Here is a 22,185-nt window from a genome sequence, read left to right as displayed (position 1 = left end):
AGTTCACCTTCACATCAAATCATGGTTGGTGACATGTGTTCATGTTTCTACATCTAACAAAAATAAATATGTGAGGGCATGCTGAAAAGTAATTGTTATTGGAAAACGGTTGAATTTATTTGAATAAAAGATATGCAGGTAACTTTATTGTCCACATCTTCACAATTACTTTTCCATATAATCGCCCTGGTGATCAACACACGACTGCCAATGAGAGATCATTTTCTTAGTGCCATCCCGTAGAATTGTTGATCTTGGCGACGGAGCCACAGCCTCACTTATGTTCGCACCGCATCATCAGAGTCAAAATGAACTCCCCTCAATTGTTCCTTATGCTTTGGAACACAACCTTCAAGTTCATAGCTCTGAAGCAACTGTTGGCTAATGCCCAGTCTCTTCTGTTTCATGTCAGGACTGAGCTCCCAAGGCACCAACTGGGCACAAAGTTTTCGGTATCCCAGATCTGTGATATTGCCTGCACTTGCTCCCATGATATGCTTGAATGCAAGCTCTGCCTGAATTATGCGGCGGTTATCTTTGAGTTCATCAACATGATTCTGATGACCTTCATCAGTTGCCGTACGCGCTCTTCCACAATGTTCTTTGTCACACACGTTGAGAGTTCCTCAGCTGGGGTTTTCATTATGAGCATGAACAGCCCGTCATCGTACAGTACTGACCCCCATAAAAAGCCTTCATTCTCCAGTGAATGTCAAGTGGGGGAACATTTTACGCGGTTATAAACTTGATCAGTGCACGCTGCCTCAGGCATACCGACCTAGTATGGTTACATGCTGCCATTTTCCTCACTATAGTTCAGCACCCCCAGGCGATAGAAGTATGAAACCCGCAATAGAGAAGCGGGAAATTCTGATGAGTACAATGCATGGTTCCTCAAAATCCCAAATGGCTTTACAGCATAATAAAAAAAAAGGGATGACTTATTTTACAGCATGCCCTCATTTATTCCAACACTTCTTTCTCAAGCCTGCCCAATGGCAATGATGTTGCCTTGTAATCAAGGGAACTAAGGTTTGATCACTGGTGAAGAAACTTTGTGCAAAGCAGTTCAGGCCCCACCTTAAACTGCAGGTCCAGTCTCAAATTAGCCTATCTGAAATGCAGGTCCAGTCTCAAATTAGCCTATCTGAAATGCAGGTCCAGTCTCAAATTAGCCTATCTGAAATGCAGGTCCAGTCTCAAATTAGCCTATCTGAAATGCAGGTCCAGTCTCAAATTAGCCTATCTGAAATGCAGGTCCAGTCTCAAATTAGCCTATCTGAAATGCAGGTCCAGTCTCAAATTAGCCTATCTGAAATGCAGGTCCAGTCTCAAATTAGCCTATCTGAAATGCAGGTCCAGTCTCAAATTAGCCTATCTGAAATGCAGGTCCAGTCTCAAATTAACCTATCTGAAATGCAGGTCCAGTCTCAAATTAGCCTATCTGAAATGCAGGTCCAGTCTCAAATTAGCCTATCTGAAATGCAGGTCCAGTCTCAAATTAGCCTATCTGAAATGCAGGTCCAGTCTCAAATTAGCCTATCTGAAATGCAGGTCCAGTCTCAAATTAGCGTATCCGAAAGTAAAGTGAACCGAAAGCAAAGTCTGTGGTTTGTTTTTATACTTGTATTTTTGTTATTTAGAATAGCTTGTCTGCCACTTTTAGCTAATCATGATGATGAGGATGAGTAATGATTTCATGAAACTGATGAAGGGACACACAAAGAATGCCCAGTCTAGGATTCCAACTCTGGAACTTTGGTGGTCTGATCGAAAGTCAGACACTTATGGTCATTCCGGACTAGTGCCTTCCTTACGATATTTGGTTCAGTGATTCATGTCAGTTAAGAAAATGCAATACCTGCCAAATACGGACATGCACATGTTAAAATGGGGGATTCTAAAGGAAGCTACTCATATATCAAATGGTGATCTGAAACAAATACTTGTAACTCAAACCAATAAGGAACTGTGTTATAACCTTGAGGAGGTGTAACATTCAGTGCTCCAAATAGAGGGAATGCTATTTTAATATTCTCAAATATGTTTATGTATAAATACACACACACACACACATATGATGGAGACAGTAAACACTTCTTACCACACAAAAAGAAATAAGGTGATATTTCGTGGGATGAAAATGCAGTAATCCCGTGAAATATAAACTTTTTTTTTGTGTGTGTGATAAGTGTTTACTGTCTCCTTCATCATTTGTGTTTATCCACCCTTCTGGCCCTTCTTCTCATCCTATTCCTATATATACATACTTATATTTAAAATAGATTCAAGTAAAGTTGTTGGTCAGGTTAAGGATCGTCCAGGAAAGTAACTTCACTTCCAGTTTGGGAGACAAAAAAAGAAACTTGAAATGATTTGTGGTGTATTAAGTTGGTGATTTGGATGATCCAATAGTTTAAGTACAAGGCATGTTCAATATATGACTAGAATTTTGAAATAACATCTCTGGTAATATGCCATTAAAACAAAACTTCACGTGCTTGCTCCACAAGAGATAACTGTATTAATAGCAAAATTGCACCACTCAGTGTGTATGGTGAGACTACACAGAAAAATATAAATCTGACCTTTAGCGCAAGCGGTTCCAGGTTAGATTTCTACAAATTTCAATTTTTACCAAGTGGGGACAACTGGGGAGCTACTTGAAAATAAGAAGCAGCAGGCTCCAGTCTCTAAAACACAGTGATCTAGACGGTAGGGCATCAGGCTGCAATGTGGGAGACCCGGGTTCAATTCCCAGGATGGGTGATATAAGGTTGAAATTTTCCAGCCTTGTCCTTGCATAAAGTGGCTCTAGGGCTCACTCAGCCTAGATCGAGAATGTGTGGGGCCCTACCCCCCATCCTCTAAATGTGCCTTCATGTCACGGTGCTATATGAATGGACTGCAGTCTCGAAAGACAGAAAACAGCAGCCATGGGACTCAATGCACTGTTCAGGCGGCACACAATGAAATAAAAAAGGAAAAAAAAAGACCTGGTCCTTAGAGGGATGTTGCACCAGGAGTTCAGTGTGTTTATTTTCAACTGTGAGTAGCGCTATTCAAAATTTTGGTTGTATATCAAACATGTCTCGTATAATATTAGAAGAGAGTGTAAAAGAAGTACAAATAGAATAGGTACAAAACTGAATATTATTTGATTCATCCTGAATAACTACCACTGTAGATTACACTTTTCCTATCAAGCCTTCTTGTTCTACTGATAGTAAGAGGGTTGTTAACGGTGAACAGTTGAAATAAAAATGAATGTCACAACTCATATAAAACTTACCTACACAAAAAACTACTATTCTATCTTTTATATATTAAATAGTAAACATTTTATGAAAAAAAACACTTAGTTAGTCACCTCGTTTGTAATATATGGGTTTTGTAAGTGTCTTAGTAAAACAACAACAAACTTTCATACAAAACAAACCATTTTTAAAAAAATATTTTGCTCATTGGGGTGCTGCAGGCTCTCAAAAAATGCTATTTTCAATCCTGTACATATGCAGCCATGCTGCACAGATCCATGGTTGTCACTGCGATTTCTTTTTCTTTGTCAGATAACATACTAAAATCAATAATATACTAAGGAGACAGCATCATGCCTGCAGATACAGCAACAGGGTGAAGTAGCTACATGTAATCCCTCCCCTCTCAAATCATGCACTTCGTATTTTATGCTTTTACATTTGCTAAGGGTATCAAACATTTTGACTAGAAATCTTGAGTATGCCATTGCCTTGATTGGTCAGGCAATGTGTCAGTAGAGAACTTTTTTTTTTTACCTTTCCCAACATGAAAAACAAATGTGAATGGTAACCATGAATCTTAAGCTGCAGAACATACAAGATAGAAAGTACAGTTTCTCAAGGGCTCCTGGCATCAAAACAACACTGTTACAAGCAAAACATTAGTAAGGAAAGTTGGAGATCTTGATGTCCTCATGTTGCGAAATGTTGTCGCTGTTATGTGCTGACATCCTGTGTATATATAAGCAGTTAGTTGGCTGTAATGGGTTTTGCCTCAGAAAAATAAACTGCATTTAGAAGTTTGTAACACTATGGTATGTGAATTTTACATGAAAATAAAAAGAAGGCAGAATGGCGACTTTGATTATAAGATATTTATAGAGATATTGGGTCCATAAAATTGGGAATAAAGTGATACACGTATCTCTCTTTATTGGCAAATTTCTAACAGGGTACTGATTTATTTCTCCCATCCATAAAATATATAAACACTTCCTATGTTTTACTTGACCCTACATGTATCTAAATTCGCTTCATGTACATTATGAGTGAAAACTATCCCTATATTACCCTGCATATATTGATATTTGGTGGTAGACTATATCAAAGTGTTTGAAGATTAATATGGAACAACGATGTACATATGAAATGCAAGAAGGTAATATATAACACATAATATGTGTCAATAATTACATACGGAGCAGAGACTTGGACAATGACAGAGAGAAAGACAAAAGAAAGATGCAGGCAGTGGAGAGGAAATTTGGAGTACATTGGGGAAGACTAGAAGAAATAGAATAAGGAATGAGGAGATCCGACAGACAGTGGGTGTGGTGAAGCTTCAGGACAGGATAGATCAGGCACAGACGAGATGGTTCGGACACATGAAGAGGATGGATGCAGAAAGACTACCAGTAAGAGCTTACAAAGCACAAGGAGTGGGAATAAGGCCAACGGGGAGACCAAGATATCGGTGGAAAGAGCAGATAGCAGAGTGTGTTAGGAGAAGAGGAAAAGATTGGAACACCGTGGAAAGAGAAGAGTGGTGGAAGACTAGGAAAAATTGGAGAGGCTTGACTTCTATGCCAAACCCAACCAGAGGTGGGAAATGGCGAAGAATGATGATGTTGATATTTTATTTTTGCACAAATACAAGTAAGGTGATTTTGGCTATAAAGATTAACAGTTTGTGAACAATCTTGAAATACGAATCACATCATCAGGCTTCACAAGATTAATTTCATCCTAGATCTATGTGCATTTTAGTATCCACTACAATAAAGTTTAAATCTGAAGGTTTCTCATAAATTTTGTTCATATCCTTTTCATTTTATTTCTGATATCTGTTACATGGTTTGTAAATATTTCTTACATGAGAATCAGTCAATATTGATTGACACATATCTGTGTAGTGAGGATAGCGATGATTGATTGATTAATTGATTTCGTGTTTTTAGTCCACTTTATGCACAGTAAGGCTAACTGGACTTACAGTTTAAAGTGGGATGCGAACCACTAAGTGCCTCCACCAGGTATTGAACCTGGGACCCCTTGATAACAAGATCATTATGATACCACCACTGTGCCATCTGGGAGGCCCTACGGATAATGATGATACTAACAACATAAATTGTTCAACATACTCACAATCTAGTTTCACATTTCCAATTATCTAGAAGCATGTGAATGGTAGCAGCAAACCATTAAGGATAACTTAACACACAGACTAGAGGGCTGCAATGAGCATTTTTCGCTCCAGTGGCAAATAGTTCGCATGGGCAACACTAGATGGCACATAGAATTTATAGTTCTTCCGCTCGAACGAAAAATGCTCGAACCGAGGTTTATTTTTTAATTAGGGGCTGTTTTGCGCTCACTTTGGCAACACTGCATGCTTGGCATTTTGCGCATGTGTGTTAGTTACCGACATGCCTTGCATGTAAACAGATGCTATTTGCACGTTGTGAAATGCTTGGTGTAGTGTGGTGGACAATGGAAGTGGTGCATGTAATTGAAAATCCCGCCGAGTGTGAGATACAATCAGTGATCAGGTTTTTGGCCACGAAAAATGTGAAAGCAGCAGACATTTATCGCCAGTTACGTGAGGTGTATGGAGAGAATGTCATTGTTGAAGGCAAGGTGCGTAAGTTTAAAACTGGTTGCACGAATGTTCATGATGAACCACGATCAGGATGCCCCTCAATCGTAACGGACTCATTGGTGCATGATGTTGAGAGTGCGATACAAGCCAACCGCCGTTTGACGGGGTCAACTCTGTCTGATTTGTTTCCACAAGCTGCTGCCGCAAGACAACGTACGGCCACACACTGCAGCTGCCACACAGTCGCTCATTGACTCACTTGGCTGGGAGCGGATGGACCATCCTCAGTACAGTCCTGATCTTACCCCTAGCGATTATTACCTATACCTCCACTTGAAGACTTTCCTCGCTGGGAAGCAATTCAACAGCGAAAATGAAGCCGAACAGACCATGACGGATTGGCTCTGACCTGGCGGCAGATTTCTTTGATGAGGGTCTACAAAAGCTCATCTACCGCTACAAGTGTCTCAAGGAACTATGTTGAGAAGTAGCTGAATGTACATATGAACAGCCACAGAGGTAATTAAATTTCTTCCTTTGTATGTTTTAGTTTTATTTCAAAATGACCCCTAATTAAAAAATAAACCTCGTACATTCGAATTCTCGAAACCTATTAGTACACATATTTCCGTCATTTGTCTATGGTAGTGGGCCCTCAAATATGGATCGTGAAGTAAAAGACGAAGCAAAATTGAAAAATAAGTGAACATAGTTATCATCTCCATGTTGAAATGCAGTTTTGTGTATCTTACCGATACATGTGAAAGTGAAATAGATGATTATGGGCTGAACCTACTTAGGCTGATATTTTATGTTTCTACAATTATTGTCACATTGAAATGATATTCGATTGAATGTTATAACTGCATTTTATTATTTTGCAGAATATTATCCTTTTCAGTAAGTGAACAATGATGTGCACGTACTTCTTGCACTGTGATACGATATTTGTAATTGCTTAGGCAGGTCTGCCAGCATGTGTATCCATTTTACGTTTCGGTCTGTAGATATTGCATACTTTCATATGTCATTTGAGTCTTACATAATATACGAAATTATTATTTAGAATTGTAATTGCATAGAGTGGTTTCCTTCCATGTATAGGTTTTAGGTTGACAGACAGTGCTGCTTATTCGACTCTGAAATACGGGATGATTCGAATCATTCTGCTACGAGTGAGGTGGACACTCACAAACATCCATGCCCAGGCCGGGATTCGAACCCGGGACCCCTGGCATCGTAGCGTGATGTGCTAAGCACTCCACTAAGGGGGCTGGCTCTTAAAATCATTAAGCTTAAGGATGTGTCATGGGAGACCCTGAACGAGTTTGGGCGAGCAAAAGTGCTCCGATGCAGTACTCTAATACAGACAGCAGTTTGCAGTTCTTCAGATGTTGAAAATTTTTGTCCACGGAGGTTTCTTTGTTTCACTCATGAGAGCATTGTCAGATGGAGCCAGATGAAGCAAATGTCCTACTGTGCACATTAGTGTACTGCATTGGACCACTTTCACTCGAAAATACTCGATCGAATCTCCCACGCTCAAATATATAGAATATAGGGTTACCACATTGCTACAAGGGAAAAGTAGGACATAATGTCCCAAAATTTAGGACTTTAAGTCAAAATGTACGACACAAAACATTCGCAATAAACAATACACATTTCTGAAACATGTTAGAAAGTAATTTAAAATCGACACTTTTCAGCATTAAAAAAATATGACTTCTTAATTAATTCTTAAATGCAAAATTTCCAAACTTGTAAACAATACCCCTCTTTTAAACCCATGCTTTAAATGGTACTTCTCAGAGGAGACAATTTTAATCAAACTTTCAGGTTTAGTCAAAATATATCTATGAGAGACTGAACAATAAAACTCTTTGAAATTATACTGAACCAGAAGTAAGACTTGAAGCTTTCCTGGCGACGAATGATGAAATGATTCCCTTGGGCTATCGACCAGGTGAGTTGTGGAAATGATTCCAAGCTTCCGAGAGCTTACATCACTCTCATCTTCAGGGTAGAAGTTGAGAGTGATGTTCATCATATACTGAACCAGTTTCAAACTTTTTTACAGACTTTTATGAAGGAAAAAAATTATCTCATGAGTCAGTTATGGAGATGCTAATGAAAGTACACTCAACTTTTGCACTATGGCCTTGAAATGGTTACGGAAGTTTCATCTGAGATAGTTTTTAGTTCAATAACTTTGTTCTCTATACCCCCTGCTTTACAATTGAATAAGAATGGGAAACATCTTGTTCCATCCGTATAAACCCCAAAGCAAGAAATTTCGATCAGGCACTGAACAGTGACATCATCAGAACGTGGTCACAAAATCTGTTCATTAATTGCTTCCATTTTTGTTCTAGCAGAGCAAACTTCTATTTTATTTTCGGACAATGACTGGACCTAAATAAATTTCACTAGACTAGACTTGTAACTTGCATGATTTATTTTTGTTCAATTGAAACACGTATTTTCATAATTATATTATGATTCTCAAAATGTAGGACATTTATGAATTTTTCAAATTTCTCCCGAACGCCAGACATTAGGTTAAAATGTAGGACATGTCCAGATAAAACTGGACGACTGGTAACCCTATATTGAATATCAAAATTTCAATGGGACAATAATCGTACAAATATATGTGTAAAAATTCGTCCTGGTAGTTTCAGCCCATAATCTATTCATTTTCATATATTGCTATGTATTGGTAACATAGACAAAATTACATTTTAACATGGAGGAGATGACTATGTTCACTTCAGTTTGAATTTCACTGTATCTTTTACTTCACGATCCATATCTGAAGACCCACTACTACAGAAAAATTATGGTTACACGTGAAATACTGGGCTTCAAGCGTATACCGATCGTTTGAATGTTCGAGCGTTATTCGCTCGAGCGAAGGAACTGTTCATTCCGTAAGCCATCTAGCGTCATCCATGCTAACTATTAGACGATCGAGCAAAAAGGCCTCGATGCAACAGTCTAGTGCTCATTTCCCTGTTCACCTCAGCTGTGCTCTGTGATGGGGGAGTGTCATGGTTTTGCAGTATGCTTCTTTGCTGATTGTTTGCTTGGCAAGAAGTCACTCGATGACTCCCTCCATGAACCAAAAAATCATAGCCATTTGCTTCCCTACTGCTCTGATTGGCTTTTTTCAACTTAAGTAGGTAACAATTAAACCATGACTCACGCACTGAGCCTCCTGTAAACATCTGTAGCACATGCACTTTCAATCACAAAAGGTTGGATTTTTATAGTATAACTCTTCAGATGCAAGGTTTTGGCTCACTGATATAGGATTTGCTGCAAAGTTTTTTAGGGAAATTTGTAAAAATTCTAAAGTACTGATATGAATTCTAGCACTATTTTTTAACAAAATTTCCGCAGGATTTTTTCAGGAAGGGGCATCGAAAATCGTACAGAAGTGAATGTTATTATGAAGTGGAAAAAGTAAAGTAGAAAAAATGGCAGTTCAAGCAAGGTATTTTTTCAAGGGGGCAAAGGAGGCATATTTTCCCCCGAAATAGTGATGCCCCTTAAAAAAGAAAAAATCAGTCTGAAATTATCATGTTTCTTCAACACCCTTATAATAATTAACATAAATTACTGTGACTGAAATGAAATTATGTGCGAAATACAGGGTGGGCACAAAGTCGCTTTCCCCAATAAATACAATCATACTAATTTTGGGGAAAGCAACTTTGTGCCCACCCTGTATATACTTTTTAGTCGGACATTCATTTTCCAGAGGGGGAGGCGTGGCTCCCTCTTCTAGACGTCCATGTCCACACAGAAGAACATGTTTTTCATTTATTCAGAACCAAAGCAAGTTATTTCTTTGGTAAACAGTTCAAATATCAAACTCTAGATGGCAACATGTTCTGGTGCTTTTCCCCTCCACATCAGCAGAGATGAGAATAATTGAAATAAACTGCAGTCACTTTCTGTAAGTTACGGATATTGAAATAATTGACTGAATTTGCTTCCAGCAGCGGAAGAGTTAAATGGCCAACTGTCCTTATTTTGAGCTCCTGCGTATCTCAATTGTTAATGCTCTTGCCTCTGGTGTTAGTAGTCCCAGTTTTGATCCTCGGTAGGAGCTCCAAAATTTCTGTGTTTACTGAGCATTGTGAGGACAACTTGAAAACAAGAGAAGGAAATTCGGGTCTCGAAAGCCAGAAAAAAGTGATAGCAGTTTAGTTTGGTTTATTCTCCTTATTTGTGATATTTACAAAAACAATCTTTGGAAGTTAATGTGAGAATGACAAATTTATATTAATAATCGCAACGACGTATCAGGGACTAAATCTGTGCCGTATGTGATGTCACATCTTTGTTTTCACCATCTAACATCCCCAACGATCACTTGAATATTATCTAACAACAGGGTATGGGAATGTGGATTTGCTCGTGTGGGTGGGAGGACTTGTGTGTCGAGTATATATGCATGCCACTGATAAATATGCAGTTTGATGTTTATGGGTGTTCTGTTGCAGCTATTGCATCACCTCTGCAAAAAAAGTTCATGCAGGATCCACATATAATTCATTTCCAACCAGTAAGCACTGTCCTGCCATTGAAAACCTAATAGCAATATCCCATGGAATATCATAAGATGCTGGTGTATTATGCAGCATGCGTCCATCCCAATAACTCAAAGGTGACAATGTTTATGTCCACAGGAAAATTGTTAGGTTTCATTATCTTTATACATGCAAGGTACATCTAAACGTAAATTGAAATTTGAAGGGTGAACATTTTATGTTTATAAAATGAAATAATTTACTAAAACTATACAATCCTACATGTGCATTATAAAAGCTCTATACCTTTTAAATAATTCATGTTGATAGAGAAGATATTGAGAAATATCTAATCAAGCATGCTTTTCATCTTTATGAAACCAACAAACAATGGCCCAGCTCCGATTTGTTAGCATTTTTTCACAATTTGGATATATATTCCACACTGTTACCATGCATTAGAGGCAGTGGCGGCGATTAGGGGGAGTGAGGCAGGCAGTTCCCCCACTTTTTGCCACTTTTGTCCCCGCATTCTGCTAAATCTTATACACAAAGTGAAATATAGTCCTTGCCCCCCACCCCCCAGTTTTGGCACCCTGTCCCCTCCTGTTTTGGAACCCAATCGCTGTCACTGATTAGAGGGTATGCAAGGAATGGCTTCATCGTTCACATTTGAAGTGTGTGGTAAAAATCACTGTATGTATCTAACAAATGTTACCTGGGCTTCCAGTTTTTGCTTTTCATTAAGAAAAAATAATAGCATTGTCCATGTTGCTTTTTGAATTGGAAATTTACTATTTTGCAACATTTAAGTTAAAATGGCCCCTGATTGAAGACATTTGTAGTGAATGCACCAGAAATTTGCAGTATTTGCAATCATTACTATGTTAATTAAATCTTTGAATCTAGGTAAAATTTTGGCCAAGCACGTTGAGTTACATACTGACATTCTCAGCACTGAAGGTTCCAAGATTGAGTCCCAGTCTGTGCATGAGTGTTGCTTCTTGAGTGTGTCTGCATCAATTTAATCTAATTATCATTCATCATCGTCATTGTGATTAGCCTAAAGTAATACAGAAACAACATAGAAAGAATAATTCAAATACAAATTTAAATACTACCAGATATCTAAACATATAATTTTATTCATACTATGGGAATGAGAGACGCAGTAATAGATAATTAAGGTACTCACGTTTTCCGCGAAGCTGTTTTACATAATTTTCTATTAATTTCGGTAGCCACTGCCACCATCCTCATTGGAATTCGTTGTGTTGTTGCTTGGCATGTTTCTGTTGTTGCACCAAGCAACAACACAACGAATTCCAATGAGGATGGTGGCAGTGGCTACCGAAATTAATAGAAAATAATGTAAAACAGCTTTGCGGAAAACGTGAGTACCTTAATTATATAATTTTATTTATTTACACCCTATTTTCTACACAACCTTCTTATACAACCTCGAACAATAAAGTTCGGTGAATGATCCTGAATATCGAAAGTAGACGAATTCTTAATGAAACCTACCTTACTGTCCTTCGAAGTAGTCCCCTCCCATGGCTATGCACACCCCGTCGGAAGAAGGTCAAGGCGTAAAAATCACGCATCAAGACGATGCTTATCACTTTCTTTGACAGTGATGGCATGATCCACAAGGAATTCCTGCCGGAGGGAACAACAATTTTTCCGCCTTGGCCTTCTTCCGACGGGGTGATGCAGTAGAATGCCATTCCATGCTTTGGCATTTCGTTTCAGGGTCGTACCTCACACACCAGCTCTCATCCTCTGTAGCAATGCATTGCAAGAAATTTGGATCTGAATCCTCCAGATTTCTTTCTCTTCCCACGCATCAAAATCGCTTTGAAAGGTCAGAGATTTGAGGATATTCCGGACATCCAACGGAACATGACGAGGGACTTGAACACCATCCCGAAAGAAGACTTTTCTAAAAGTTTCCAGGACATGTACAGCCGTTCTCAACGGTGCATAGCCATGGGAGGGGACTACTTCGAAGGACAGTAAGGTAGGTTTCATTAAGAATTCGTCTACTTTCGATATTCAGGATCATTTACCAAACTTTATTGTCAGAGGTTGTAGCTGGATCATATTATAAATTTTTCTATGGCAAAGTTGTCAGGTTGGACATATTTCACTGGGCTATTAAGCTAAAAAAGATCTTGAAGGATCAACTCTCATACATCTGAGTTACTCAAATTTCTGAAAACAGTCACATTGGAGTTCTGATCCAAGAATACAACATCCAAGATGCTAAGATACAACATCTGAATACCATATGAGTCTTTTATTCCCTAAACATGAATCAAGGGTACTCAGTTGGACAGGTGTAAAATGGTCATCAACTTACTACCTAGCTACTCAGGACATCAGAAATATTTGATCAGTCTAGGTCAAATAAATAGGCAATTGCTTCCAAAATATTTAATTTATTAAAGCAATTATATATGTTTATCCCCAATACAAAAAATCTTTAAGCCTGGGTCAAAACAGCATATTTTACTTTCACAACCGGTAACTCTTTAAAAAATAATGGGCAACAATTTCCCATATCCAGGCTTAAAGAGATGCAAGAAATATCACTGGCCTTTTACCAATAAATATACTATTCTGACCCAGACTGAACAAATACTTCAAACTGTACAAAATATATGTCAACATAATACTCATGTTCTTTTACATTTTCCTTAATGCAAATAACGAATATACCTTTTGTATAAAACTCTCATGTACATTTATAAGTATGTGCATATATGTGTACATATATAAAAATCAGACTGAAAAATCTCTCAATATAATTTAGGCCTCATTTGCTATCTCTACTGGAAGAAAATAATATTACTTGGATAATGTCTACTGTTATTAAAGGAATGTTTTAGCACTGAGGTTACTGCTTGTTATATGAACATTCATACATATATGTAAGACATTCACATTAAATAATTTACACCCTTAGAATAAAAGAACAGTAACAGTATACATACTGATGTGGTAAATCCAGTGGTAATTGCAGTGGAACATATTAAACTATTGCAATTATCTAGGAAACAGTAAAAGCAAACCACACGAATATTCATGTGAATGCTGTAGAAGCAATTCTAAGCATGTGTAATTTTTCAGAATTTGGAACATCATAGCATTTTTTTAGAGAGGAAATTTTGAAAACTGTTTTGCTGGTATCAGCCAAAGGTTTATCTGAGCCTTCACCCATCACTAATTTTCACTCTGTGTCCTGCTTTCATTCTTAAGAATTCATAATATTACTTCTTCCCTGTTGTTACATTTTCTTTAAAATACAGGGTGTCTACAAATGATTGGAGCAGTTTCAAATATTACTTGTTACTATAGCATTAGATGTAATTTGTTTGAATGTGATGTTAGAGGACAAGTAGCTCACAAACTTTTGTTTCCTGTTGCAAGTGTACGTTTCCGCCTCCTGCCGCTACAGCACAGTAGTAGTTAAGATTGCAACGACCAGCGAGAAAACATACGCTATCCTCTAATTTCATGCAAGGCATTCAGTGTCAACAGTTCAAGAATGATTTAGAACGAAGTTCAGTAAAGATCCACCCAGTGCAAACTCCATACGGCCATGGCATGAACAGGTCACAGCTACAGGAGGCATCTGTAAGGGAAAATTAATGGGTCGTCCTCTGGTGCCTGAAGAAACAGTGAGCTTGTATGGGCCAGTTTTGTGCATAGCCCCAAAAGTCATAGTCAAGAGCAAGCAAGGAATTGGATATTCCACCAGCGACCATATGGAAGATCTTAGGGAAACGACTGAAGCAGAAGCCATACCGCTTGTAGTTACTGCAATCACTAAAGTCATTCACTTTGAGTTTTGTACATGATTTCAAGAGCTTATGTAAGAGCATAATGACGTTTGTGATAAACTTGTGTTCAGTGATCAAGCGACATTTTGTCTTAATAGCACAGTGAATAGGCACAATGTGCGAATCTGGGAAACAGAAAACCAGCATATTGATGTTGAGCATGTTGATGTGCTGCATCGCATTTTGGAAGAACTGATTATAGAGTTGATGTTTTCAGAATCACAAAGCGGGAGCATATCGAACACTTGTAATGTGTCAGAAAATGTGATGAGTTTCTCTACAAAACTGTAAAGTTACTTCATGATATGCTCAATAATACATGTACAGTAACATCATGAAAACACTCCAATCATTTGTAGACACCCTGTATTACATGCTCAAAAGAAGTCTATTGTGTAGTCGTTTCCTTGCTCACACTTGAGTTTGAACCCTCCCTTAAGCTATCCCATATTTTAAGTGTTCCTGCATTTTATGTTCATATTTCCAGGCTTCTGAACTATAATACATAAAATTGTGCTTCAAATGTGTGGAATATAACGGGTGTCCCATTAGCTTTCGAACCCGAAAAAAAACATTATAATTTCCGAAAAAGCATACATAGGAAAATGAAATTCACAATACACGTACCTTGTTTCATGCTGAACACGAGGTAGGGTTGAACACAAACGCACGCGTCAAAACAAAGATGGTAGGTGTCGCCAGGGGAAGTGGTGCGTGTGGGTTAGTGTGATGCGTGAGTCCCTGCATCGCGAGGATGGATCGGTACACCGTACCAGAACGCGTGTTCATTGTAAAGAAATATTGCATACTGGGATCGTATCAGACCGTTCAACGTGAATTTGGATGCCGTAAAGAAATATTGAAGGTGGGAGTTTGGTGTGCAATTTCTTGACAGCGTATCATTGGACCGATCTTCTTTGAAGATACAGTAAACACACAAGTTAACTTACACATCTTCAGTGCATTAGTGAATCAGCTGGCATCACGGTTATTTCCAACAAGACTGAGGAACATGCCATACTTCCAACGTGTCCATTTCAGAAATTGAGTCCTTTTTTGGTGAAAGAATCATCTCCAAAGGATTGTGGCCACCAAGATCCCCAGATATGGCACCTCCAGATTTCTTTTTATGGGGTTTCCTTAAAGGTTGTGTCTACAGAAACAAACCACGATCACTGCAAGAGTTGCGAAAAAACATCGAGAATGCGATTCACGAGATCACACCAGAGACTCTACATCGGACTTTTCACAATATGGAACGCCGTGTATAAACATGTCTGGACGTCCAGGGAAGACACTTGCAGCACTTGCTGTGACAATCATGTATTCAGCATGAAACAAGGTACGTGTATTGTGAATTTCATTTTCCTATGTATGCTTGTTCGGAAATTATAACTTTTTTTCGGGTTCGAAAGCTAGTGGGACACCCTGTGTATATCATAGCCAATTATAATTCCATAATTCACACAGTATTATGAATGAAAAATTAAGGTATGACTGTAACTCTGGCATATAAAAGCAGTAACCTCACTTGCACATTCCCCAATATAATACTTCAAATAAATATATACAAAATATTTGCCAAAGTGTGGCACGGTATACATTCAGCAATTAAATATATTTCGATTCAAATATTTAAATGCAAAGAAAAGAAAGTACAGTATACTCTAGTACTACTACTAGTATATACTATAGTAATAGTACAGTATTACTAATAATAGTAATAAACCAGAAAAATTTTCTGCAGCAACATAGCTCATTAATGGATTGAGAAATAGTAAATTTCGAACATTTTGTCTCATTTCAGAAAAATGGGAAGTCAAGTAGAAAATGCATTTGCTGTGATTACTTCTGAAAGACAAAACTTGGGTCACCATGGTGCAAAGGAATTTGAAGACACTTTCCAAGAACGCTACACCAATCTGTTTGTGGTTATGAAATGAAACTGTCAGTGCTATAATTTCTATTCATGCATAATAGGGTAAGGCAGCCAAACGGGAAGATTTAAAAAATTCACAAAAATAGAGAGCAAATATTATTTATTTTATGAACATGAATGTACTGTACATGAGTTGAAATTACTAGTGTACCTGAAAAATGTTCGTTTTTTGAATATGGTGTCAGTAAGATGGCATCCTTGGCGTTGCACACATTATCGGAGCCTCGGAGTAAATCCGCCCATGACATTGCGTAGCATCTCCAACGTAATGTTGTGGATCTCTTGCCGAATTCACTCCTTCAAATCATCCCTGGTTCTTGGAGGGTTGTCCTTGAATACTTTGGATTTGAGGTAACCCAAAAAAAAGAAGTGAGGAGCTGCCATGAGACGACCAGGAAATGTGAGTCTAAGCACATCCATAGACACAGTGGCGGCGATTGGGTTCCCAAACCGGTTGGGGGGGGGGGGGGTAAGGTGCTAAAACTAACTGGGGGACAAATACAGTATATTGCCCTTTGCAGATAAGGTTTGGCATAGTGCTGAGGCAAAAGTGGCGAAAAGTAGAGGGGCAACTGCCCCCCTTGCCCCTCCCCCCCCAATCGCCACCACTGCATTGACACTCTGGCAGTATGGCTAGTTGCACCATCTTGCTGGAAGAGTGTTTCTTCATCTGGGCCATAGCCATCGAGGGCAGGCAGGATAAATGTGTGCAAAACCAAGGATGCCATCTTACCGACACCATATTCAAAAAATGAACATTTTTCAGGTACACTAGTAGTTTCAACTCCTGTACAGTACATTCATGTTCATAAAATAAATAATATTTGCTCTCTCTATTTTTTGTGATTTTTTTAAATCTTTCCATTTGACTGCCTCACCCTGTACTTCAATATTGCAATTTGTTAAAGAGCTATGGCCTTGCGAAAGAGTCAAGATCTGTTAACCATGTTTATATATAAATCTGGAATAGTAAAAATGTTTAGAATTGGACGTATTATAAAAATTATCATCAGTCTTTCGATTTATTACTAGGTAGATCACCCCTTTCAATGCTTGTATAAATACCACATTTTATTAGTATTGCTTCGATAATAACAGAGGGAAAGATAAAAATGCATTAAGTACAAAAAAAGGACAGAAATTATAACTGTATGGATTGTGGTGAGAGACTATGGTCTGATAACGATTCAATATTGGAAATTTGGAATGTCTTAGAAGCAAGACTTCCCTGCAGCAATACCAGTGACTCAAGTCTGCAGGCTACTCAAATTTCTTTATGAAAATGTGTAGCATTAACTTGTGGGTCTTGATGTGCATATTGCTTATACAAAATATTTTAATGTTGAAATAACTAAAGCTGAACTGATACTACATTTTAAACTGATGCCAGTGCCACCACTTACTTGAAAATTGTAACAATTCAAATTAGTTCAGATTATTTAAGACTTCCAATACACAAATTTTCTTTGGAACTACCTCATAGTAATCTGCCAGTTTTCTTGCTTTAAAATATTCACAATTTCACATGAGATGATTTAAACACAAAATCCATTTCTCTCCATAATGCTATTGCAAAAATAATGAAAATTATGCACTTTGCATAATTTCCAGAATATTTCAATTCAGCAAAAGTGTCATATAGTCTTTTTGAAGACTCAGCAAGACACTCAGATTCCGGAAAAATATTGAGCAGAATCAGTGATTAAGTTCCAATTGATATTTACTGATATTGAAACAATTGCTATCAGCAGATACTGATACACCAACATCGGTATATGCTCTGCTCTGGTAATAACTGTACTTATCATACTAGTTAAAAAATCTCAGAACTTATAAAATAAACAGGGTGATTCAAAAGTCCCTTATTACCCTCTATATAATGCAAAAGAGTTAGGCTGGGCATACCTGGACTCTTCAATCACCCTGTATTTAAGAAACTTCTCTATCAGCTTTGCAGATAAACGAGGATTGGGAGAATATAGGATATGCATCGAACAATTCTTACTGTTCCGGTATACATATGAAGAACTAATATCTGTCTTTTTTGACTGTTACAAAAATAATCTAGGAATACAAAATTAATTATCAAAAAACTAGCAACAAGCCATAATGAAGGAGAAAAGTCAAATTATTTCGCATTTGAGTGGTAGGTTGATGAATAATGAGTATTGATTGCAAATCATGATTAACTGAGTGAAAAATCTTTTAAACCTTTTTAAGAATTAAAATTAATCTAAAAATTCATACTAAAAAATAAGGAACTTTTGAATTTTAATGAGAGCACTTACTAAAAAAACTATAATACTGACAAATATTTGCTTTCTTCTAGGTTGTAATAAATTCTTGATTAAAGTTTATCATCACCATTATTAAAATAGCATTTTCAAAAATTATCACAGAATTGGTCATATCAAATACATATTTTTTCCAAATCAATTACTCCCATCATGCATCAAGTAAAAAAAAATGTTTCCACAATCCAAAAATGCACTCTATGTCAAATAACCGATATAGGATTCACCTGTTCAGAATGCTGTTGCTTCAGGGTGGAGATCTCCTTCGCAAATTTCTCCTCGGTTTGCAATTCCCTCAGCGAAAACTGCTCTTGTAGGTGAAGTTTCAACCTGGCTACAGCTTTGTTGTGAGCTTCATCAAACTGCACTTTCAGGGAATCAAGTTGTTCCTTCGTAGAACTTTCACCACTTTCAACTGTTGTCATGTTGCTTTCTTGTTGGTGAAGTTGCCACGTGGTTTGCTGACTCAAGTATTCCACCTGAATAAAAAAACATTGAATATTAATTGACAAGAGAAATACCCTTATGAATTCTGCTGGAAAACACATTTTTATTAACTAAATATTTATATTTGTGGCCGCGGTGGTTCAGTCAGTAACTCGTCTGACTACCATGCTAAAGGTCCCGGGTTTGATCCCCGGCCGGTTCAAATCCGGAAACTTTTCTAACGTTGGAAGCGGCCCCGGCACCCACCCAGCATCGAATGACATGGGTACCTGGGAGATGCTGATCACATCACCTCCACTCACGACCAGATCAAGAAAGTGTGGGGCATTACCACCACACCCCCTATACGCCTTCATGGCGTGGTGCTAAGCACTTTACTATTTTCTTCTTTTTACTTCAAATTAGGGATGGGCCGACATGAAAATTTGGCCGATACCGATAAAGTACCGATATAAAATTTACCGATACCGATAACCGATATTCTACCGATCCGATATAAAATTAGAAATGGTCCTTGAAGAACCTGAAAGGTTCACTGACCTCTTTAATAAATGTGTGTTTCAAGGTGACTGCAGTGCAAGAGAAATTGCATATGTAGACATTTACTTTTTTAGAAAGTAGGGCATGTATATTATCCATAAAAATTACAACAAAATGGCAGAATTTTGCACTAAATTATCAGAAAATAATCGATATATCGGATCGGTAAAATAATCGGTAATTTTACCGATAAACCGATACACCGATATGCCTATATCGGCCGATACCGATAGAGTACCGATTAATCGGTCCCATCCCTACTTCAAATATTTATATTTATTGCAGGGATGGGCCGATATGAAATTTACGGAGTTGTATAAAATTCACTGATACCGATAATCGATATTCTACCGATCCAAAATCAAATTTCAAATGATCCTTGAATAACCTGAATGGTTCATTGCCTCCTTAAATGCATGTTACTCTATGACTATAATGCAAAAAAGTTGCACATTTAGACATTTACTTTATTAAAAAGTAGGGCATTGAGATTATCTATAAAAATTATAACAAAATGCCAGAATTGTGCACTAAATTATAAGATATTTATAGATTATTGGATCAGTAAAATTAACTATAATTTTACACACACACACAGATATGCCTATATTGGCCAATACCAATCGAGTACTGATTAGCCCTAGAAATACTTCTAGTCTCACCCCCTTCCACTAAAATCTTCCGCTTCCGTCATTTGGATCTGAGAGACTGACAGGGAAGTATCAGTGTCCTTTTACAAGCGTTCCTTCAGTGTGTTTTTAACGTTTTTTTTAATTTTGCATCATCTGGCAGACAAAACGTTAGTGTCTACGTACACCATAACTTCCACCTCAACTCCGTACGATTTTGCTATCATCCTGAATGTGAAAATGCCAAAAACTAATGTAGATGCTGAGGAAGTAAAATTTGTGCATTCTGTTCCTCAAGCAAGATGAGGATGACCAGATTCTTCTGCTACAACTGCTCCAAAGCCATGTGTGGTGAACAGCAGTCAAAGTGTTGTTTTGGGTGCACACAAGACTTATAAAAATGTAATTTTGCATTCCTGCCATGCTATTCGTGCATTTTGGAAGCAAATACTAACTTTTGTAGTAAATAAAATAGTTTTTTGCAAAATTTTAGGCTGTTTTAATTCTGAAGAAATCAGTAGTCCAGCAGACCAATGGTTAGCTTTAACCTTTTGCCGCCCAAGCATCTCAAACGATATACCCAAATGTAACCCTCACTGTCGCAAGCATCTCGATCGAGATGCTGTGTCAAGGTCGTAGTTTTTACGTTATAACTTTTCTATTTTTGGCTAGAATTTCGATTTTTTTTATATTGTTCCTAACAGATATGTTTTTTTGCATTTTTTTTGTCGTCATGAAAATGGAGGGGGAAATGCGGGGAAAGGTACTTCTCTTTTGAGTCTCTTTTCAAGGTCAAATTTTTGCCGACAAAGGAACACCAGCTTTGTTGTTCTAAAGCAATGCCTTTCACTCCCGCCTGTGAACTGCTTTGGAAGGAAGCTTGTTTATCAGTATCCGATGTCAAAATGAAAGTTTTCCATGAGGGGGAGGGGGAAGACTGGTTGCTGAATCTGCATTGTGAGAATGGAATTTCGAAGCGTGCTGAAGGAAACCTTTGTTTTTTTAGCACAAGTGTCCACAAGTTGCGACAGGGGTTACCCTGCATTGTCTAAAAATAGAATTTCAAGCAGCTGCAAGAATCGCCGCTCATTTTTCACTGCGTTCTAGCTTTTCGTCCGTGAATGTTGTGCGTAGGTGTCGTTTTGTGCCCAAGTGCGAGGACATTTTTTGGGTGTAGTGACAATTTTTAAAATAATTTTTGGGGGTTTTCTCCCTTCCCCTCCATATATACGCCAAATTTGCATAAATTTTGCATTTTGTGCATTTTGACATTTTTTTCGGGGGGACACCATTCTTTTTAAGAAAAGTATTTTTGAGAGGATTTCCCCCTTTCCCCCTCCATATGTACGCCGAATGTGCATAAATTATATATCATCTGAATCTGTGATTCATTCTGCGTACAACGGTATATCTTTCATATCTCTAGGGCATTTAGTTTCTGAGCTATAGTCATTTCAAGGTACCGCTGCATTTTGAAGCTTGAATCAGTGGCCATTCCTTTTGGGGATACAACTCAAGTTACATTGGTCATATGATGATAATGCAAATATTTTTGTGTTCCTTACATGTCAGCGATCATTTCCATGTGCATGTCGACACTGTCATGTACTTTTTTCTTGGGGAGAGGGTGGGGGAACCAAATTTTTTTTTTTTCCGAAATTTTGGAATTTTGAGAGTTGCCCCCGCCACATATACGCCGAATTTGCATAAATTTCATATAGTCTGAATCTCTGGTTCATTCCGCGTACAACGGTATATCACTCATCTCTCTAGGGCAATTAGTCTCCGATCTACACTCATTTAATTGAAACTCTGCATTTTGCTCAAAATCGGCTCGGGACAGAGAGGCTTACATGTGAAAAAGGCCTTGGGTCTCAAAAGGTTAATGTTTGGCACAAGACACATTAGGGTTAATCTGTCCCATCTGTAATTTATTTTATAGAGGGTAACATTTTGTGTAATTCTTGTTTGCGGTGGCTCAGTCGGTAACGCGTCTGACTACCATGCTCAAGGTCCCGGGTTCGATCCCCGGCCGGTTCAAATCCGGGAACTTTTCTAACGGTGAAAGCGGCCCCGGCGCCCACCCAG

At 38.0% G+C, this 22,185-nt stretch overlaps 1 protein-coding gene across 8 annotated transcripts in view; it reads right to left on the bottom strand.

Annotated features, from left to right (window-relative positions):
• LOC145996040 (uncharacterized) overlaps positions 1–22,185 on the bottom strand; it is a 577,368-nt gene that overhangs the window by 518,427 nt on the left and 36,756 nt on the right. For all 8 annotated transcript variants that reach the window (XM_083132243.1, XM_083132249.1, XM_083132247.1 and 5 more), the window contains exon 12: positions 18,709–18,960. In XM_083132243.1, the coding sequence (XP_082988369.1) occupies positions 18,709–18,960 (252 nt within the window). The remainder of the gene's footprint in view (positions 1–18,708; positions 18,961–22,185) is intronic.

Source organism: Lepisma saccharinum, chromosome 12, assembly GCF_977018435.1.
Source record: "Lepisma saccharinum chromosome 12, izLepSacc3.1, whole genome shotgun sequence".
NCBI lineage: Eukaryota > Metazoa > Arthropoda > Insecta > Zygentoma > Lepismatidae > Lepisma > Lepisma saccharinum.
This window is presented reverse-complemented; position numbering and strand designations above follow the sequence as displayed.